The sequence below is a fragment of the Protopterus annectens genome, chromosome 4.part1 (assembly GCF_019279795.1).
Source record: "Protopterus annectens isolate FY-2018-M chromosome 4.part1, PAN1.0, whole genome shotgun sequence".
Lineage (NCBI taxonomy): Eukaryota > Metazoa > Chordata > Ceratodontiformes > Protopteridae > Protopterus > Protopterus annectens.
Genome location: NC_056734.1, coordinates 814406842 through 814421841, shown reverse-complemented (window position 1 = coordinate 814421841; position 15000 = coordinate 814406842). Strand labels below are relative to the sequence as shown.

The 15000-nt window shown below is 39.1% G+C and overlaps 1 protein-coding gene across 1 annotated transcript in view; it reads left to right on the top strand.

The window, feature by feature from the left end:
• The first annotated feature begins 1417 nt into the window (after nt 1-1417).
• Nucleotides 1418-15000, top strand: part of PROC (protein C, inactivator of coagulation factors Va and VIIIa) — a 216663-nt gene continuing 203080 nt past the window's right edge. The window contains exons 1-2 of the mRNA XM_044070580.1: nt 1418-1678; nt 2058-2133. Coding sequence (XP_043926515.1) covers nt 2064-2133 — 70 coding nt within the window. The 5' untranslated portion in view covers nt 1418-1678; nt 2058-2063. The remainder of the gene's footprint in view (nt 1679-2057; nt 2134-15000) is intronic.

Below are 15000 nucleotides of genomic sequence, written 5' to 3'. Positions count from 1 at the left end.
CAACGCTGGAATCTTCACTGTGTAATACAATAAACCTCCTGTAGTGGAGGCCCATGGGATATGTGCAAATGATACATTCAGGACATAACAGTGATGCAACTGTAAGTCATGGCATTCAGATGCCATGTAGGTGAAACACTGTTATGTCCGTAAGGTTCATTTGCATATATCTCAAGCGCCTCCACTGCAGGAGGTTTAAGTGAAGTGAAGGCTCCAGCTTTGCTATGCTTTTCTTGCAGTTTTTACTAAATGCTTTGCCTGTGTCACATTTTTACTCTTTGGTTTGGATGTTATTTGGGATATTTTCCAGGCACCCTAATGTTTATGGACATCAGGCTTGAATTTAAGCTTTGCATTATGAAAGTATAGCCAGACAAACCACTTATGCTGTATTGAAGAGGTCTAAGAAAGACTGAAAGATGACATGTCTACAGCTAGTGGAGTTTGGCTTTATTGGTCTGTGTGTAGCCATAAAGATTTGAAAAACAACAAGTTTTTGATATTGAGAAGTCATGTAGCTGAAACACTGTTTTGCTTTTAAGGATTATTTGCATATATCCTGTGGGCCTCTGCTACAGAAGGTACAATGTATTACATAGTGATGATTCTATCTTTACTGGGTCTACCTTGCAGTTTTTGCTAAAAATGGATTATAGTTAGCTATTTTAGAGAAGTGGAAAATGTATGTATTTGTTGTATATCTCTCCATGTTGACATCCTCCAGGGAATGATAGAATGTGAAGGAAGTCTATCTATGAACATGTAAATTCTGGTGTTTGTATGCCTGATACAACAAATGCAATGAGTTGCAATGATAACATGTCTTACATCCTATAAGTAAAAGCTGTAGTGATAAGAAGCCTCATACTGTAGGATAATAAACTGTAGTGGTAAGAGACCTTATGCAGATGAAGTAATAAACTGCAATGCCTTATACAGTAGAGGCTATAAACTGATATGCATCTAGTCCTTACACTGCAGAAGTAAAAAAACAACAATCTTAAACAGTCCTTACTCAGGCCGGCAAGTAAACTGTACTGCCTACAGGTCTTACAAAGCTGACACAATGGATTGCCATACTAACAGGCTTGAGTAATAGTTCCCACTGTAGAAGATCTGCCTGAAGGTATCTGTAGAGATCTGTTCCTGCCCTACAACCTCTGCCACAGAATATGCAGTTAACAAACATTTCTATACAAGGAGGTATTCTTTCTTTGAGAAGGTTAGGTGAAACCAGGGCAGAAGAATTATCCAAATAGCTGTTTAAAAGTGACACCTGGAGATCACATAAAAAACAAACAAAAAAAAAACCGGGGCAAATGTTCTCTTTTTACACTTTAATTTGAAGTACTGCAAGCCAAAAGCTGAAAGAAAACCTGGGCAGGAAACACAATTTCCTCACAGTTGAGCTCTTGTCTGTGTTGGGGAATCCATATAGAGCTTAAGATATAAAAAAGCTGGCCTTCTTTGGTGCTTAATGTATTAATAGAGTTATTTTAGAAGAAAGGGAAAATTAAAAAAAAAAATCTTTTGCTCCATTTTAACTTGTAGCTTTTCTTCTGTTTACCATATGTGTCAAAGGCCACCTCTGGAAAGTTGCAAAGCAAACACACTTGGTTGGTGATTAACTTTGGTTTGCAGTGGTTGTTACTGGGAAGAATAGGCCAAACGACTGCCAGTAAGTTGTGAATTTTTATATTTTATTGAAAATTTGTTTTGTTCTGTTAAATGCATTCTTCTTATACATGTGATGGCTTCCTTGTGTTTTCATCACCAGAAAATGTTTCATATGAATTGTTGTAGGACGTAAGGGAGTCATCACTTATTTTGCTGTGATCACTGCCCTTGTTATCTTTTTTTTTTTCCTTTGAGGCTTCTAAAGCTAAGCATTTTACAAAACATTACTCTGGACTAGAGTAAGCAGAATATAATCTCTAGGAGGTCGAGGTGTGGATAAATGTGTAAAATTCATTTTAATAGTTTCAATTTTAACACTAAGAATGCAGTGACTCTTCTTAAGATACAACACTCACCCTAGCTGATGTTTATTTTCTTAGGCAGAAATGAAGGGAATACACTTTCTTTTCATGATTTCTTCACCTTTGTGGATAGCCGGTGAAGCATGGTGTTCAGGTAAGGCAATTTCTTTTGTAAGGTAACTTTACTGCACTTTATAGTACTTTCAGCATTATTTCTTAAATTGCAAAGAAATCAATTTCTAAGTGGTACCTACTTGTAAATTTAATATTTTTGAAGTGTTTTCTTTGTTTTTGAGCAGCAATCCAATAATTGTTTCTTTAGATAATGTATCATCTAGACCTAAAAACATTTTCACTGAAATGTAAAGTGCTCTGAGCAGTTAATGTTCTTTGCTACGAGTGAGCATACCAAAAAGCACAGGTAATATGCTGTATAAAACTCTGAAATCAGTCTGCTCCCACCCCAAAAATAATAAGTAAATAAAAGCAAGAAAATGCAAAATATGCTGTTGTATCAGTTTTCTTTAGTTAGGTATAGTTTTATATGTTTTTAGGGAATACATAGAACATCAGATAATTTGAATGACAAATATACATTGTGTTTAAAAAAGTTTCCTGTCCTTGTTAAGTGCACTGTTGAATAGTTATGCAAGTTATAGGTACAAAGTGAAATCTTTTTATGCTGAGTCTGAAGCAATCGATGGCCACAGAAAATACAAAAGTGGACTCTGCATATGTCAACATTAGCTTGTTTTAAGTGCTAGCTTTGATGTCTGCAATCAGAAGACCTGAAACGGGAGTTGTTTCCTGAATATTATCTGTATCTATAACAGAGACAGAGAGCAGAACCCAGCAGATGACGACTGTATTAGTTGTTGTTTGTCTACACCCACACAATCTGTGCCTGCTTTGCTAACACATATATTCATGTGCTAACCTGTTATAGTCAAGTGTAGAGTAACAGATTGGGGTGGGGTAGGGGATATTGCAGAGGTGTCTCTTTTTTTTTAGGACAGAGTTTTTTTCCCCCTTGGTCATACATTAAGCATTACCACTGATATGTCCTCCATGAAGTCACTATTAGCAGAAAACATGTGATTACAACTGCTGTCTGTAGCTCAGATATCATGGATGTGTGTCTGCAGGAAGATAACTGTAATTCTGTATACTATAGATAGTGTAATTCTAATAGTGGATCCCGCATTGGTAACACTTGCCTAGAGCTGCTCTCTCTGGATAATATAAGCTTGTGTATCACAGTATATCCCTGCTTTGAATGTACTTTGTAATTGATGCAGCAGTGAATTTGAATAAAGCTATCGTTAGATTCTTTCTGCTCCAGGAATCAAACCCATCTTCTATAAAAATTGACTCTTGTGGTCATGCACTTATCTGGTTGCACAGAAAAGTTTTGTATGCAGTTCTGTTTCTCCTTCACTGCTGGACCAAGTAAAGATGCCACATACTGATTGTTCAGTGACCAATTTTATCTGCAAAGAAATGCCCCCCACCACAGAGTTTGCCCACATTTTGTCTGGGGTCATGGCTGCGGAGCACACCCAGGGACAGTATTTTAATAATGGGATAGTGACATGAAAGTTGTTTCTGCACTCAGTTTGTGAGGGTAGCTTTGGCTTCTCGTGAAGATAAAATTCAGGTAATTTGTCATCAAGCAAAACAGCTGTTATTTTCTCCCTTGACAGTAGTAAAACAGACAGCCATCTTCCCATGATTACTTTTTCAACAAATTATTTTTTTAAGTAACACATACGCATTCAAACACATACATATAAACATAAAACGTTCGGAGTTAGTCCAAAATGACAAAAAATACACTGAACCCACAGACATTGCCAACATCCTGGCGGATAGGTTCAGTGCAAACCCCCCCCCCAAAAGAGCAAATATCTATCCCAACAGAGCGTTGCCCCCCCTGTTATCTCAGATGCTCAGGTGTGAGCTACCCTCTTCAAAGCAAAAAACACAGCATCAATGGGATCGGACAGTGTCCTGGGCTGTGTCCTACAGGAGCTCCAAGAAGAGCTAAAACCTTATATTAGGTTACTTTTCAATCTCAGCCTTACTACAGGATATGTACCCAAGGAATGGCATACAGCAACAGTGGTCCCACTCCACAAAGGTGGAGCCTCAACAGACTCTGGAAACTATCGCTCCATAAGCCTGACTAGCCTGGTCTGCAAAGCTATGGAGTGGATCATCATGGAACTCATAAACAAAGACATTGGGGAATTACAGACGCTAGATCCTACACAATTCGGCTTTGTTAAAGGCAGATCCTGCCTCTTTAACCTGGGTAGACTTCTTTGAAACAGTCACCAAGGCCATAGATGAAGGGAAGGTAGTCCACACAGCCTACCTGGACCTCGCAAAAGCCTTTGACACCATACCCCACTCTGGCATCATAGATAAGCTCTCGAGCCTAAATATTAACCCCTATGTCATAAGATGGGTTGCAAACTGGCTCAAGGACAGAACCCACATGGTCAGAATTGTGGGAGCCATGTCAGACTCTAAACCTATTACAAGTGGCGTCCCACAGGGTTCAGTCCTGGGACCGCTCTTGTTTGGTATATATTTTTCAGAGGTACAGGCCAACACGGGAGGACTTTGGCTGACCAAGTTCATAGATGACTGCAAACTGGGTGCCATAATTGACTCTCCAGCTGACATAGGCATCCTCCAAAAGGGTCTCACAGAGACGGACAACTGGTGCCAAAGCCATGGCCTGAAACTAAATGCCAAGAAGTGTATAGTCATCCCCTTTGGGAAAAACAAAGTGCCCACAAACTGCCACATAAGTGGTAATCCATTAAGTACGGAGGAAGTAATTAGGGACCCGGGAACCCAAGTTGATAGTAATCTCTCTTTTGACAACCACATTGCCAAAGTGGTTAGAAAGACCTTCTATATAGCCCACCTTATCATGAAAGGGTTCACATCTAGGTCAAGGGAGGTCATTGTGCCCCTTTACTCATCCCTCATCAGGTCCATAATTGAATACAATGCCCCGTTTGGGATGTACCTTACCCGTCACCTGCAGCAACTGGAAAGACCACAAAAGTACCTCACCAAGAGGATCAAGGGTCTCAAACAGATGACCTATGCTGCCAGGTTAAAGAAACTCCAGCTCTACTCAGTTGCATACCGCCTGCTTAGAGGTGATCTGTGCCTGATGTATAAAGCCATGTCCAACCCAGAATTAATGGACATGCTCCACCTCAAAAAATCCAAATCCACTAGAGCTACGCGCTCAAGGGACTTGAATCTCAACACAGAAATTAATAGGACACGCTGGAGAGACAGATTTGTGACGCAGAGGCTCCCAGCACTCTGGAATAGAATCCCAGTCCATATCAGGCAGAGCCCCACACTGACTCTCTTCAAGAGAAATCTTGACGAGTGGATGGGAGATCATAGGTTTACCCCGGGGATCACTTCTGTGTCACTGCTAGACAGAGGCACAGTAAACTAACCTAAAAAGGGCACAGTAAAACCCATTTTTAAGGGGTGGCGAAAGCCAAACACACTCTGGCTAGGCTGATAAATGCCCTAGGGCATATAGCCTAGTATCAACCTATGAACCTATGAACCTATGAAAACAATAAACCATTCTGTATATATTTAATTATTTATATCTTTATATATTACATGTTCTGACAATAGGAAAATTAGAAACTAGAAATACAGGCAGCTCACATGTATCTTTATTTATTTATTTATACTTTTTTTGACTTGTCCCATTTGGCCAGTGTCCTCTTTTCAGGGGAGTCCAGAAGTGGTATTCACACTGACTGAGAGAAATTTGGCCATGGCTCCTGGGAATTTCTCCTGCCCTTTTTTCAGGAAGTGCCATGGGATTTTTTTTAAATCTACCTGAAATACCACCAACTCAGGTAGATGGGATCACCGTTTGCCATCTCATCCTACATATGTCCTTTTGATCTTCCAGTACTCAAACATAAGTATTCTACCTGTTGAGTCACTGATGCAGGCCTTTTATTTATCCAGTTCTTTGAAAGCCAAATGCTAAACTTACAGCAGGTATTTTAAAAGTCATGTCAATACTTATGCCTGAAAATTTTTATTTTGTATTTATTTATTTTGTGATAGACGCTGTTCCATCTAGGGTATAAATGGCAAAAATCTGCAGAAGTGTGCTACCAGCACTGTCCATTTTAGCACTTTTTGACTATATCTGTTAAACTCTCAAACACATTTGTTGCCCTATTTTTCAGGTCCTTGTCATTCCAAATGAAGAAAACAGGGAGATTATGTATCTCAGAGCAGAGCTGTAGTAAGGGGATTTGATGCTCCATATAGTACATCCATCTAATTCTCCTTCTTTTGTACTCTCTAAGTAGTCAAACTGTTCTTTTCTTAAGGTACCTGTGAATTATTAGGCCACTACATTAATAAATGTGCTTATAAACTTTCTATGGTGTTTTTAAATATTCACTTAATGGCAAGACAGAAAGTTTATTAACACAGCGACCTAATAATTTATTTTTACCCTTAAAAAAAGTAAAGTTTCCCCATTTACAAGTTGTCATTAAGCAACTGCGATTGTGATGGTTTACATACAGCACACAGTCAACAGCTACCTTAAAAAGTGAAAAGGAGAATTTTGCACTTTACAGGCTTCTATAGATGATCACAGTCTGACAGCTTGTAAAATGTTAAAATGTTCTTTTTAGTATGCATCGATTGGAGCCCTCTACAAGCTGGTGCCAGGGCAGGCAACCTGTCCACCTCACCATACTTCTCAACCAACAGATACTGAAAATAAGAACAGAGGTCCTTGAAAAATAACAACATCGAGCTAAAAAAAAAAACTAAGTGACATCCCTAATAGCAACATTACATATTGCTGGGCTCCCCTCTTGCTGTCACTCTTCCACAGAGGTGCCCAAGATTAATCTTAGACCAAAACATAACATTTCACCCACACACAAAGGCTTGGGTCAACAAGGTATTAGCTCAACTTAAAGCCACATGCTAAATATCCAAGTTGTTTACCACTAAGGGTAGGCAGGCCATTGCCATAAATGCACTCTCCCCTAAAAACTCCTCCCTTTATGGCACTTCTTTCTGCACACAATACTGTACTTATTTGATCAGCCAAGAATAATATGCATAGATTCGCACACCTAATGAACAAGCATGAGCATCACTACATGGCTCTCCGCTCAAACAAATGGCTACCTTACTGGTAGAGGTACTTTACTGAACAATTCACTCATCTACAAAACATTAAATGATACCTACTGTCTACCACACTTCAGTAAAGTGCAGTTTTGAAACCAGTCTTACGCTCTTAGAGCTATCAACAATATTCAGTTATACAGGATCCGCAGTCACACTTGGTATGTGAGAAGGAGCTTTCAACAAAATAGTTCCAGCTGTTTGGAAGAATCTCCCAGAGAATATTAGGAACATAGACCAACTACTGACTTTCAAAAAAACACTCAGAGACCTTTTATTCAAATAAAATAAATGCAAGTGCTACACAGACATGGGCTAATGCAACACTAGTTTTTAGATTCTACTGTACTGGTGAGTCCTTTCTAAAATGTACAGGTTTAGTCTGATATTAACTGAGGACAACAAGAGTGATGCAAATATCATTGCCCCCCCCCCCCCCCCGTTTTTGTACAGCCATGCAACATTCACAAACTGATTCCTATTCCATTACACTGTAGTAACATCTTACAGCACTGACAGCTGTGCAACATACTTACAATTCTGTATTTATAACTGTTTATATTGTATATTTAAACATTAATAACATCTGCATTCCAGTAAATATTATTTAATGCTTTACTTATTCATTATCACATGTTGGCTTTGTATTGTACATGCAGTCTTTGTTAAATGCATTAAAAGGAGTATCTGTATTCCTAAGTACATTTCTTACTTGTTGTTGGCTTTGCCACTGTGGTGTGCATTGCGGGTTGAAAAGGGTCTCACTACCATTTCACTTACCTTATTAACAAAGTATGTGTAGATAAATAAATACATCTGTTCATGTCAGTGGAGTTTCAAGAAGACTTAGTGAAGGATAATGTTAGAGTCTTCTAGGAATTTTCTCTTATTTGCTTTTTTGACATGTGTACCCTTCCATGTCATCAGCCTAGGTATGTTTCTACTCAGTGATATTAGACCTGCGTGGATACATGCATTACTAACTTCAGTTCTCTCTTTATCTATAGCTCCATCTTACCTCTGGGACCCACCACCACTTTGGAACATTTCCCTGTTCTATTGCTCCCCCAGACTGTGTCTTGGAACTCATAGGTTCATAGGTGATTACCAGGCTAACAAGCCCAGGTGGCCTTTTTAAGCCTAGCCAAGCATCCCAAGGTGAGAATTAAACCCTGTACATTGTTTTTGTGAGGTAAATACCTTAACCATTATGCCATACCCCAACTCCATAAGGATTCTACACTGTCCTACACCTATAGCAAGTACCAGCTCTGTTGCCCACCAGGAAGGGTGCTAGCCATCCAGACAGGCAGTGAGAACTGAGCAATGTTTTGGAAACTGAGGACTGGAGCAGCTAGAGAATGATCTTCATATTGTAAGTCACGGTCTGATGTTCATGTAGACAGTGGCCCTAACTCTAACCCTATGTACTGGAGAGCTACTATAAGTCACTGCATGCTATGCAGCATGATCTGTGGGTGTCCCCACCCAGCAAGACCATAACCCCCCCCCCCATATTCTGGCAAGATGTCTAGCCGTCCTTCATTCTATGCTTCAGTCTCACCAGGGCTAAAGACTATGGCCAGCCCATACCAGCATCTTACCCAACATCCCCTCCCCCAAGAAAGGTTGCCAAGGATAGCCTCATCATGTCTCCTTTTTCCCAGGGAAGCCTTACCAAGTGCCTTAGCCCTTAATCACAGAGGTTGTAGTCAGCTTTATCTCACTAAGCCAGCAGAGCTGGTTATGCCTTCTTTAAATTTTCCAGGATACTGTACTAGCCAATGGCTAGAAAAAAAAAAAATCTTCTTTGTATCAAATGTAAAATATCTGGAAGAAAAGAAAAGAAAGGTTAATCTAGGAACTGTTAACAAATCGAAGCGTAAGAAGTTTGCCTCATGTAACTGAGAGAATCCATTCTTTGTTTTGAACTTACACAGATGAGATAATGTACAGAAGTGAATGTTTTGCAAAATATCTTGCCAGGAATTTGACCATACAGGCTTGATGTTGTGAACTGTTTCAGTGACTTCCCTGCAGCACAATGTTATACTTAGAAAGTTGCTTCTTAATGGATCTAGGACTATTAAACAAAAGTTCAATAGTCAAAATCCACAATAACCGAAGGCACTTTAATGAAAGCACTTTTACCAAAAAAGCAGCTTCGTTAAAGTGCATTTGAAAAAATAAACAAAAACAATAAATCTTCTTTTATGCAGGGGGGCAAGCCCCCCTGCACTACCTGTGCTACTTTTATATTCTCACTCCAAGGTTGCACTACAGTGGGGAAAAGGGAATTCTCCCTTAACTGCACCGTAGTGTGACCGGCACACCCAGCATACATAACCAAAAGTGCTGCTTCGGTGAACAGCACTTTTGGTTATGTATGTTCAGTGATTTCTGTTTCGGCAGAAAGTGCCGTCAGGGATCTGTACAGATCCCATAGAGGCATGATGTACTTTAGAAGAATTTACTCTTTGATTTTAAGTAACCTTCAAATAATTACAGAAAGTGAGTATTAGCCAAACAATTTGATGTGAACTTTTTTACCTATGGTTTGATATTGTAGTTATGAAACCTGTCGTTGATTTGGACAAACCTTAAAAAAAAAAACAGAATTATGAATACATGTGAAGCATGTTACAAGTGATGGAACTATGTTAAAGGTGGTAAGCATGCTATCATTAAATATAAATGTTTTTCTTGTAGAAAAGAAGAGACTAATGTGTTGATTGCCTTTATATAAAACACTGTCCAGGTTACATGAACTCTAAATTACTCCAGTTAGATTATTTTGCCTTACAACTAATGTAACATGTACTGTATTTGGGTCATGGGTGTTAAAGGAGCAGTCTTTTTTTTTTTTTTTTTTTGCTGGAGGGTTATGTAAACTTCAAGATTTTTTGCTGCCCACCACCCACACTTGCCTCTTCACTGAGCTCACATTTTTACACACTTTATTAGGGTTCCTTTTCCCATTTTATAATACATGTATGCATATTTGCAAGTTCACTTTTGCACCTTTTCAGTCAACCCTAAAAGTCCTGAAACTCATTCCTGTTGTTACCACTCTGTGTAAAATTCTGACAAAATTGCTATGATGTTTATCGCCTACTAAAAACTCTTCATGTTCAGTTAACCCCCTGAAGTACGTGTAATTAAAACTTCTTGTGTCTATTGTTTGTAAACTGTAACTGTTATATTTTGATATCTGTATGTACTCAGGCAGTGTCAAATGAGTCCATTTTGGATAAGTACATTCCCATGGTCAAAATCATTGAATAAAATAAAAAGTGTTTTTTCCTGAGATTTATGAACAACTTTTACCAGGCTCAAGGACATTTGCACTAGACCTAAGCCATAACATGGCTGTCTATGATTCTGTTTGAGGTTCTTAAGCGGTATGAACTAGTTAGATGGAAATGTGTACCAGGAATAGGCTGTGACATAACCCAATGTTCATATAAGCATAGATTCAGCCAGTGCAACACATCATGGCTCTTGCTGTGGCCTCTGCTACTCTAGGACTGCATTCTACAGGGTCTTTTTATTTCACAGTGAAAACTGTTGTAGAGTGTTTCAGAGATGCATCACATGGTGTAGAGCAGAGACCATCTGTTCCATGCAGCCATATTTTATCACAATGCTGCTTCAGGGGATGCCAAAGAGACAAGACACAGCATGGGCTGCTGATGCATGCACTGTCATACTACACAAATCGTCATGTAACAGCTGTCGTTCATTCCCTCCCACCCTGTGTGCAGTTCAATTGTAGTACAACTACTCAGTCTGGGCATGTGTACTTGACATGTATGTTCAGTGATTTCTGTTTCGGCAGAAAGTGCCGTCAGGGGTCTGTAAAGATCCCATAGAGGCATGATGTACTTTAGAAGAATTTACTCTTTGACTTTAAGTAACCTTCAAATAATTACAGAAAGTGAATATTAGCCAAACAATTTGATGTGAACTTTTTTACCTATGGTTTGATATTGTAGTTATGAAACCTGTCATTGATTTGGACAAACCTTAAAAAAAACAGAATTATGAATACATAGGTTCATAGGTTCATAGGTTTATACTAGGCTATCTGCCCTAAGGCATTTATAAGCCTAGCCCAAATTTTTGTGGCTTACGCCACCCCTTATATGAAAAAATACTGTGCCCATTAGTTTGTTGTGCCTCTGTCCAGCAGTGACACAGAGATGATTCCCGGGATAAACCTACGATCTCCCATCCACAGGTCAAGATTTCTCTTGAACAGAGCCAGTGAGGTGCTCTGCCTCACATGGACCGGAATTTTATTCCACAGCATAGGGAGTCTCTGAGTGATAAATCTATCCCTCCAGCACGTCCTATTTATATCCGTGCTAAGGTTTAAGTTGCTTGCTCTAGTGGTTTTGGTGGATTTGGATTTTTTGAGGTGGAGCATGTCCATTAATTCCGGGTTGGACATGGCCTTGTATGTCAGGTACATGTCGCCTCTGAGCAGACGGTATGCAACTGAATAGAGCTGGAGTTTCTTCAATCTGGCAGCATATGACAGATTTTGGAGTCCCTTTATCCTTTTGGTGAGGAACTTTTGGGGTCTCTCCAATTGCTGCAGATGTCGGGTGCGATACATCTCGAATGGGGCATTGTACTCGATCATTGGTCTGATAAGTGAAGAGTACAGGGGAACAATGACCTCACTAGATCTGGATGTGAATCCCTTCATGATCAGGTGGGCAATGTAGAAGGTCTTTCTAACCACTTTAGCAACGTGAGTGTCAAAAGAAAGGCCACTGTCAACCTGGGTCCCCAGGTCCCTGATAACCTCTTCTGTGCTTAGTGGATTGCCACCTATATGGTAGCTTGGGGTTACCTTGTTTTTCCCGAAGGGTATGACTATACATTTTTTGGCGTTTAACTTCAGGCCATGGCTCTGGCACCAGCTATCTGTTTCTGTGAGTCCCTTATGTGAAGCATGTTACAAGTGATGGAACTATGCTAAAGGTGGTAAGCATGCTATCATTAAATATAAACTATGCATGCACTGTCATACTACACAAATCGTCATGTAACAGCTGTCGTTCATTCCCTCCCACCCTGTGTGCAGTTCAATTGTAGTACAACTACTCAGTCTGGGCATGTGTACTTGACATGTATGTTCTATGTCATACTTCAGCAATCCCCAAAGTTATGTGTGCAGCCATGTGTGTAAGTTGTGTAACCAAGCAATTACAAAGACAGGTTGCCAGTTACTAAGTTATTTAGTACATCATCATCTGCTGAACTACGCAAAGGTTAACTCATTAGTTAATGGTCTCTGGCCCCTGTACATGGCCTTTGGCATTTAGAGTCTTTGTAATGGAGGTTGCCTTTGTGGCGTGAGCTATTATAGGTTCATAGGTAGGTACTAGGCTATTGGCCCAAGGGCCTACGTAAGCCTAGCCAACAAGGTTCCCAGGCTTACGCCACCCAAGAAAGTTATTTTCCTGTACCACTGTCAAGCAGAGACACAGAAGTGATCCCCGGGGTGTATTTCCTATTTCACATCCACTCATCAAGATTTTTCTTGAAGAGTGCTAATGAAGAACTTTGCTTGACCTAGATGGGTAGCCTGTTCCAGAGTATGGGAAGTCTCTCGGACAGGAATCTATCCCTCCAGCATGTCCTGTTTATTGTGCAGACAAGGTTTAGGTCCCTAGATCGTGTAGCTTGTATCTTTATGAAGTGACTTAGTCAGTATTGTATACTGACTAAGCCACTTGAGATATTCTTTATGAAGTGGCTAAGTCAGTAGTGTATACTGATAGTGAATATTAATTTGAGTAGTAATTATCCATAAGGCTGACCTGCATTCTGGGCATTACATGATCCTTCTTCTTAAGTAGATGGATGATGGTAAACAATATATAATAATTTTTCTCTGCCTTTTTTACAGGATCTGTTGTGTAGGTTTTCTTAGCACTGAAAGAACTTAGGTATCATATGGTGTCATAGCAGGACTGAATAGCACTTGTGGTTTAATTTATAGCAGATAGCAGCAGGTGTCTGCAAAAGCACTTCATTCAAACAGTAGCAAGGCACAGCTACACTTCTACCAAGGGGTAAAACCAATCAAGATACGGAGCAACTTGACGCATGTTGGCACTAGACCACTAGGTGAAATTTGAAAGTTAAAATGATTGAGCTCCTTAAAGTGGAAACAAATACAAAACCAGTTCAACAGTAAAGGAGAAGAAAAATAACACCAAGATTCCAACAAACATAGAATTATGAAGTAATAAACAAAAAAAAGCTTCAGATGACTAATCCACTTAATTTTGATTACAGTGGTAAATTTCAGGACAAGATGCAAATAAAATTATCATTTTGCCTAAAGTAGCATTTTTATCAGGTCATCCATTCCTCTGCTCATTTCACCTATGACCTTGGGTCATTACAAAGACTTGTCTTGACAGTTGTGTATAATGGCGACAGATGACAATTATTGATTCACTGAGCAGGGACTACTTAAAAAAGGTAGAGAGGCATTATTAGATCATGACCGAGAATTTATGTCAGTAGTCCCCTACCTTGCAATATCTAAAGAAAGGCTGCAAACATTTGTGGAGTTTACTTAAATGGACACTGATATGCAAATGCCTAGAAACATCATAACAATCTGGATGGCCTAATGAGAGAAAGAATGCTCCACTTCTAGTCCAAATGTACTAAACATTTTCTGATTAAATACATTTTTGGTACTGTCTGTTGTTCAAATCAAACAAAAAATAATTGATTCCCAAGCAGCTGTGTGTAACACAGTGGTAGAGAGAATACACGAGACATGTCCCAAGATACTGAAGTGCCAAAAAAAGGCCAAAAATATTATGTTTTAGCCTGGTATGTCTCCTCATCAGATATAATGAAGGTGAGCAAACCTGCAATGTATTCTGTTAAACCAATGTAAAAGAAGAACTGCTTCTACATGAGATACTGGATAGTTCATAGAGCAAAATAGCTACTGACTTATTTTATTTTAAGGACTAACATTATCTAATATGTGATAATTATACTGAAAAATATTGTGCGGTTATAAAGATGTGTAATGCGTCATCACATTTAGTAATGAGTGAAGGAATCCCAGATATTCTAATATCTGACAATGGTCTACAGTCTGCAAGTGAGGAATTTCATAGATTGCCACATCTATGGGAAGTTAAACATATCCCAAACGATTCAAAGTATCTCTAGGCTAATACAGCAGCCAGAAACATTTCAAAGGAAATATGCTGCCAGTGTGAAGCAAGATTATTATTTAGCTTTGCTTGAATACGGAACCCAGGAATGGTCCATTATGCAATCAATAATGCCAAATGGGATTTTTGGTATTGGAGAGCTAATGCCCACCCAATGGCTACTTCTGGGTTCTAGACAGATGAAGACACTAAACTACATGTTATGATAACAAGGTCTGATGAATTCATCTAGTACATGTTTAAACATTTATAATAAATACTGAAATGTTATATAATGTCATACAAATTGATGATATGCTGTATTGTGTGAATTCTATTTCAAATGGCAATCCTAGTGTAGTTAATAGACCTGCTGTACTGTATTTATACTTAGTTATCTCTCATGTATATATTTTTGTTGATTAATCTCCTACGTATATAAATTGCTTTACTGACCTCTGCTAGACTGTAATTATATACATATAAGCTGTACAGTAAACTTTTTCTTTCTTGTACTAAACAAGCATTAGTAAAAATGTACTTTGCTGGAGCTTTCCTCCTTGGGCCTCCAGTGAAAATGGACACCGTTGTCCAGT